Source organism: Crotalus tigris, unplaced genomic scaffold, assembly GCF_016545835.1.
Source record: "Crotalus tigris isolate CLP2741 ecotype Arizona unplaced genomic scaffold, ASM1654583v1 scf7180000019692.1526454, whole genome shotgun sequence".
NCBI classification, from domain to species: Eukaryota; Metazoa; Chordata; class Lepidosauria; order Squamata; family Viperidae; genus Crotalus; species Crotalus tigris.
In genome coordinates, this window is record NW_024097664.1 from 682,696 (window position 1) to 690,521 (window position 7,826).

Consider the following 7,826-nt stretch of genomic DNA (forward strand, 5'->3'; position numbering starts at 1 on the left):
GTTCTGCTGTGAGAAGCCAAAAGAAGAGTGAGGGGGAATTAATCGGGAGAAACATAAGGAAAGAGGCAGGGTTGGGTGGTTGGACCATGTGTTGGGCGAGCGGAGGAGCTGTTTTCTCGCTTCGCAACTACTTGGAGAATTGGCTGGACCAACCAACGGAGCTTCCTGCTCTAAACGGGTGGGCTGGAGCTGGAGGACCAGGGGCCGTAGAGACGATGTTGGCACTCTTTTTTCCCTCCCCCAGGCAAAATCCAGGTGGAGATCTTTCCGCCCATCTCAACAAAGGACCTGACCTCCGAGGATGTTGATGAGCTCACCATGCAGTGCTACACCACCATGAGGGAGAACTTCCGCAGGTTGTCGGGAAAGAGCCGAGAAACCAATGGAGAAGCCTCCACCCTTGGGCAGTAGGGTCTCTTGCCAAAATGGCTGCGGGCTTCACCTGTTGGACAGATTCCCTCAGATTCCCTTGCTTGATGTTATGGGGAAGCGTGTAGGTTGCTCCTAAAGAAGTGAGTGAGGGGAGGAAGAAATTCAACCGGTGGACGTGCTCAAATCTCTCACGTGGAGGAACCTCCGCTGGCCTTCCTTTCTCCACCTACCTCTCCACAAACAGCCCTCACCAAAGACTCCTGCCCTTCCCAGTGTCCACAACCAGCAGTTTAAACAACCCAAGTGCCTTTTCTGTCTCCTGGGGACTCCAGGGATTGGGTTCATGGCTTCCTCCTTGCCCCCTGGAGTAATTCTTCTTCCCTTCCTTGGGCACAGGGATAATTTGGGCGCGCGGGCCCAGAGCCTTGCCCACTTGACCCTTTTTCCTAAGGAAGGTGGGCTCAGGCCCCACTATTTGATGCAGTTTCGTGGGTTGAGAGGGGCAACGCTCCCGTACCAGTAATGACCCTTGTCCAGAAGAGGCGATGCTGGGTGTTTGCTGTCCCGAGGCTGCATCTCTCCCTGTTGGAGGCCAGGTGTGAAAGTAAGCTCCCACAGGTAAGCTGGGGAGAAGGACCACATTTGCTGTTACGGTCACCAAGCAAATCCCATCCTTTACCTAGGCTCAAATCGATGGTCAGCTTCAGCAACTTCAAGACGTGTGGACTTCAACTCCCAGAATTCTCCAGTCAACTGTGCTAGGGAAGGGTGGGTGAGGAATTCTGGGCGTTGAAGTCCCTACACATCCTCCAGTTGCTGAGGTTGAGAAATGTGGCCCTCCTGGTTTTTTTCCCCACATTGGCAGGAGAGTTTAGCATTCACATGGGTGTCAGAATGGCTAATACGGAGATTCTTATGAATCTTCTGAAGCGTTTGAGGCTGTCTTGTATAAAACAGCTGCTATCCTCTCTCCTCCCCACTTTAAATGATGCCGAAGAATAAGGAAGCTTTCTTATTTATTTGGGACAAAGTTTTTTTTCCCCCCATTTTCTTTGAAGATAACGTTGCAAGAATAGATATTTCAAGGATTTTAGTCACCAAAAGTTGCCTCACGTGGTTTGGGTGCCGGGAGCGCAAAGCAGACGTACTAACTTGGACATTCTGAGATCTCGTGATGGTGAAAGAGAAGAGCTGGCAGGGCTGATGGTAAAAATACTTTTGCTGGATTTCGAAACAGTGACGAACGTGTAAAGAGATTTGATTAAACTTGCCTAGTGCCATAGTGTTTGGATTTGCCCATCACCAAAGCACGTCCATTTTATTTTTATTTTTGTAAGAGCGGAGGGCCACAAGGCTGCTAGCGAGGTTTCACGAATTCCGTTGCCCTCAGCGGAGTTGTGAGTCCAACTGCCGCTGTGATGGGGCAGAGATTTCCAGAAGTGTTGGAGTAAACTCTTAAATAAGAGAATCCAAAGTACTTTCAGACAGCTCATAGTGTTCGCTTGGAGTTGTGATGGAGAACTTGCGATTTGTCCAACATTCCCTGCACGTTGGGCTGCTGCCCTACTAAACCATGGTTGCTCGGCCCAAGCCTTGATGCCGATCCCAGCCATTGTCATCCAAACCAGCCAATGAAGCCACTGCCTGTTGGTTGACAACGGTGCTTCCTTCAGTGTCCAAGTTGAAGAAAGACAAATCCGCACTTAGTCTGCCATCTTGCAAAGCTTCCAGCGAGGCCCTCCAGCCCCAGGGAGAGACTCAGAGTATTTCTTTGCTTGAGGGTGGAGCAAGTTGGGACCCTGAACTGGACAGTGGGCTAAATCAGGGGTCCCCAACCTTGGCGACTTTAAGACTTGCGGACTTCAACTCCCAGAATTCTGGGAGTTGAAGTCCGCAAAGTCGCCAAAGTTGGGGAACCCTGGGCTAGATGATCTTGCAAAAAGTCAGTTGCATTCCCTTGGCTCCATCCCATCCGCTGTGGCCCTGCACTCATCCCCATGGATCATTCCTCGAAACAAAAGGGGGTCAGGAGTGGGACTGGGCACAACTTGGCTTCTTTTATCTGGAGTCTCCAGAGGAGAGGTTCTCAATCTTGCAATTTCAAAGATGGGTGGACGTCAACTTCCAGAATTCCCCAGCCAGTTAGGGCAGAGGTCACTAACCTTTCTCGGTTGGTGGACCGGAGGGAACAGGAGGAAGAAGTGTTTGACACGCGTGATGCAAACAGGGCGGGGCTAGCACTAGTGTGATACTTGCGGCACAGTGCTCCGTTTCCACCCATTTTTGTGCCCCGCGGCACGGCATCAGCCCGTTTTTACACCTCACGGTGCAGCGGTGTCCTGTTTTCATACCCCATGGCGCGGTGGCACCCTGTTTTTGCACCCCAAGGTGCAGTGGTGTTTTCATGCTCCGCGGCGCTAGCATGAGTGAGGGTGTATGTGCGCACACGTGCACGCACTGGTCAGCCTCTCCCACGGCCTGGTGGCCAGCAAGCCACAGCCCACTGGTTGGGGACCCATAAGGAATTCTGGGAGTTGAAGTCCACCTATCTTAAAAGTCACCAAGGTTGAAAAAAGACCACTCCAGACAGCCCAATGTCCACGATCTCTCCGCTCCATCAAAGTAGGCCTCCTGCACTTGCCGTGTGGATGTGGGAATCACAAGCATAACAGGATGCTGTTCTTGCTGTGCGCCCTACCCCACTCCAACTCTGCAACAAAGCCCATTTCCTACTTAGTTGGGATGAAGTTACCCCTGAAACAGCTCAGCCCCTGCAGGACCCATCGAGCACAACTCCAGCATTCAGACAGTCCTTCGGATCCACCATCGTTTTAAGCCAGCTTCAGCTTTATTTGCAAGGTTTGGGAACATAGTTGTCCTGTCCAAGGCCGTGGCGCCAACTGGAAGGGAAGCCCTTAACCTTAGCCAAAGCGCTCAGCCCCAAACTGAATGGAAACAAAGGGAGAGGATGTGGCTGCTGGGAGTTGTAGTTCCGACAGCTGAAGAATGGTTTCCCCGACCTTTCGAAACCATACCAAAAAAAATGTGTGCCAAAGTGCCTTATTGCAAAACCTTTGATTGCTTTTTGGTATTGTCCAATGTACTATTTTTATAAAGAATTTTATTTAAAAAGAAGCAAGGCTGGTGTGGTTGATTCCTCCCCCAATTTTTGCATGGGGGGGGGGTTGGGGGAGGGGAGGCAGAGGCTCCATAGCCAGGCCTGGGTTAATTTACCTTGTTACATTCATCTCATGTTATGTGTTTAGTGCTAGCTATTCACCTTGATTTTATGGGTTAGAATGCAGTATTGCAGGCTAACTCTGCCCTCAGTCTGGAGTTCGATCCTGACCGGCTCAAAGTTAACTCGGCCTTCTATCCTTCCGAGGTTGGTAAACTGAGGACCCAGAATGTTGGAGGCTAGAGGCTGAATCTGTAAACTGCTTAGGGCTGTAAAGCACTGTGAAGCAGGATATGTCTAAGTGCTATTGCTTTATATCTATCTATCTATCTATCTATCTATCTATCTATCTATCTATCTATCTATCTATCTATCTATCTATCATCTATCTATCTACCTATCTACCTATATCTACCTATCTATCTATCTATCTATCTACCTACCTACCTACCTACATCTATCTATCTATCTATCTATCTATCTATCTATCTATCTACCTACCTCTATCTATCTATCTATCTATCTATCTATCTATCTATCTATCTATCTATCTAATCTATCTATCTATCATCTACCTATCTATCTATCTACCTATATCTACCTATATCTATCTATCTATCTATCTATCTATCTATCTATCTATCTATCTATCTATCTATCTATCTATCTACCTACATCTATCTATCTATCTATCTATCTATCTATCTATCTATCTATCTATATCTATCTATCTATCTATCTATCTATCTATCTATCTACTATCTATCTATCTATCTATCTATCTATCTATCTATCTATCTATCTATCTATCTATCTATCTATCTATCTATCTATCTATCTATCTATCTATCTATCTATCTATCTATCTATCTATCTATCTATCTATCTATCCTACTACCTACTATCTATCTATCTATCTATCTATCTATCTATCTATCTATCTATCTATCTATCTATCTATCTATCTATCTATCTACCTACCTACCTACATCTATCTATCTATCTATCTATCTATCTATCTATCTATCTATCTATCTATCTATCTATCTATCTATCTATCTATCTATCTATCTATCTATCTATCTATCTATCTATCTATCTATCTATCTATCTATCTATCTATCTATCTATCTATCTATCTATCTACCTACCTACCTACCTACCTACATCTATCTATCTATCTATCTATCTATCTATCTATCTATCTATCTATCTATCTATCTATCTATCTATCTATCTATCTATCTACCTACCTACCTACCTCTCCCTCCCTCCCTCCCTCCCTCCCTCCCCCCCTCTCTCTCTCTCCAAGAACTGTGGTAGCATAGTGATTAGAATGCAGTATTGCAGGCTGACTCTGCCCACTGCCAGGAGTTCGATTCTCACCAGCTCAATGTTAACCCAGCCTTCCATCCTTCTGAGGTCGATAAAATGAGGTCCCAGATTGTTGGGGGGGGGGCAAATGCTGACTCTGCAAACTGCTTGGAGGGCACTCTAAAGTACTGCGAAGCAGTATATAAGTCTAAGGACGATTGCTATCACTCAAGCTGGCAAACACACACACAGTACATCTTCATCCTATTTCTCCCACAACAAGCTTGTGAGGTGGACTGGGCTGAGAGAAAGGGACTGGCCCAAAGTCACCCAGGTGGTTTTTGTGCCTAAGGTGGAACTAGAACTCAAGTCTCTCCTGGTCTCTAGGCCAGCACCTTCAGCATTTCACCGAATTGGCTGGATGCTGTTTTTGCTCACCAGTATCTGGTCTCCATGGAAAATCCAGCACGGTCTGGAACGAAGCCACCCAAAGCTTTATCTTGCTATTTCCAAGACCCTCGGAGCAAATGATGCCCGCCCCATTTCAAATTCACTTAGGCACTTCCACTGAGAGGCAATTAAATGACATTTTGCCCCCAGCAAGCCCCGTTTAGCACCTCGCCAGTTTTTGAGGCTGAACAATTCAAGACCCAGCGGCGTTGCAGAACAGTTAAATGAAAGACCATTTTTAGCTCTCCCCATTGTACTGAGATTAAAAGTCCCACTTCTTTAGTTATTTTAGCCAAGAACAGATTTATTGGAAAGCAGCGGCCAGGGGCGAACAGGAACACCCCAGCCCGCCCTGCACTATTTCTATAGTATCCGTTCCAACTTTTGCAGACTTAAGCAAACTCTGAACGTCCTCTTATTCTAGCTGTTTCTTTCCTTATCGGCCATTCAGCTGGTTCCCACCATTCCTAATTGCTTCCTTTTGCTTCCACCCAACCTTATCACAGCCTACCATGTTTTTACTTAGATTCAAAAAACAGAGAGGTCAACAGTTCCCAAAGATCCATTAAGTTCCTAAAGAGGTTACACGCAGGTTACAATAGCTTTTTCCCATACAAAATGGCTCTGGCTTACTCGCAAATCCCTGCCACAATTCAACCCCCCCCCCATTGTGCTGTCCAGTGCACAATGTTGCAGTGACTCCCACCATCCAGACGCTTGGTGTGTGCAGGGATAGCACCGTGTAAGTAAGCATGTGGCCAGAAAAATACATATTCCAGACGAGACAAAAAAAAGCAAAACAATACTGTTGCAAAAAAGGACTTGGGATTATTATCCCCTTCGTTTCTTGGCTGCCTCTGGTACCTTAGCAAAGGCTGAGGCAATTTGATGCACTAATGGCCCAAGTTCCTCCTTTAGGTGCTACTATTTGGCCATGTGGTAGTTTTGGACTCCTGACACTTAAGTACCTGGCTGGGTTGTCTGTCTAGTGCAGGGGTCTTCAAACTTGGCCAATTTAAGACTTGTAGACTTCAACTCCCAGAATTCCTCAGCCAGCGTTGCTGGCTGAGGAATTCTGGGAGTTGAAGTCCACAAGTCTTAAACTGGCCAAGTTTGAAGACCCCTGTTCTAGTGAGAGCAGCTCTGTAGTAGTGAAGTACCATGGGGTGGGGTGGGGACGGCGCCACGAATCACAGTTGAAACGAACGGCAGCTGAATAACCAAATCCAGGCAAGATAAGGGAAGCTTCGTGTGAAATTATACCCCATGAGGGGACACAGGTAGTCCTCAACTTATCACCACAACTGGGCCCACAACTGCCGCTAAGCGAACCATTGGTTAAGTCACTTGGCTCCGCTTTACGACTTTTCTCGCCACACTTCTGAAGCGAAGCCCTGCAGTTGTTAAATGTGTCGTTCTGTGAGCCCAGACTTTGCTTGTCAAAGGGAGATCACGTGACCTCGGGACACTGCGAAACGTCATAAGTACGAGTCAATTGCCAAGCGTCCGAATTTGGATCACACGACCAGAGGGAACGCTACAACGGTGGTTCAAGCGTGGAAATTGGTCATAAGTCACTTTTTTTCGGGGCCGTTTTGTAAACTTTGAACGGTCCCAAAATGGACTGTTGTTGAGGCCCGTAAATTCATCTGTACTTGAATGCTTGTGAGCAGCAGCTGGCTTTGCCTTCTGTAGGGGCAAAACGTACCTTTGCCACAGCCAACCTGCATTTATTGCCTCCCACCTAGAGACCCTAAGAAAGGCTGAGCGCCAAAGAATGGAGGCCTTTGGTGCTGGAGAAGACTCCTGCAAGTCCCCTGGACTGCAAGGCGATCCAACTGGTCAGTCCTAGAGGAGACCAATCCCGACTGCTCTTTAGAAGACCAGATCCTGAAGTTGAAGCTCAGATACTTTGGCCACCTAAGGAGAAGGAAGGACTCACTGGAGAAGAGCCTAATGCTGGGAAAGATGGAGGGCAAGAGAAGAAGGGGAAGACAGAGAAGGAGGTGGCTGGATGGAGTCACTGAAGCAGCAGGAGTGAGCTTCAATGGACTCCAGAAGATGGTAGAGGACAGGAAGGCCTGGAGGAACGTTGTCCATGAGGTCGCGATGGGTCGGACACAACTTCTCAACTAACAACAACCTAGAGATCATCCTATGCCAAGAGGGATTTGGAACTCAGCACACTCGGCTACGGGTGGCCCGGTCTATTGTGGGGCGCTGGGTGCATGGGAAGGAGTGGGAAAATTCAACAGCGGTTGCGTTAATCACATGAACAACGTTTTTTGAAAATGCATAAGGCAGAACATGGGCAGAATCTGGGTTCCTGTATGACTGTTTGACAAACTGCCCATGTTACCTATTTTTGAAAGGGATGGGCCCGTGGGTGGATTCGGACTGCTTTACTAGAATCAGGACCGTGTTTAGAAAGGGCACAGGAGGAAAGGTATCAATTCCCACAAAGCTGAAGGAGATGTCAACACTTTGGAAGATAGATTAGGATCTTGACCAG

The 7,826-nt window shown here is 47.3% G+C and overlaps 2 protein-coding genes across 2 annotated transcripts in view; one reads left to right on the forward strand and one right to left on the reverse strand.

Annotated features, from left to right (window-relative positions):
- The window catches only part of AGPAT2 (1-acylglycerol-3-phosphate O-acyltransferase 2), a 37,476-nt gene extending 33,969 nt beyond the window's left edge, over positions 1 to 3,507 (forward strand). Inside the window, exon 6 of the mRNA XM_039364208.1 lies at positions 245 to 3,507. Coding sequence (XP_039220142.1) covers positions 245 to 411 — 167 coding nt within the window. The 3' untranslated portion in view covers positions 412 to 3,507. The remainder of the gene's footprint in view (positions 1 to 244) is intronic.
- Positions 1 to 7,826, reverse strand: part of LOC120317510 (zinc finger protein 501-like) — a 661,069-nt gene that overhangs the window by 253,669 nt on the left and 399,574 nt on the right. The window lies entirely within an intron of this gene.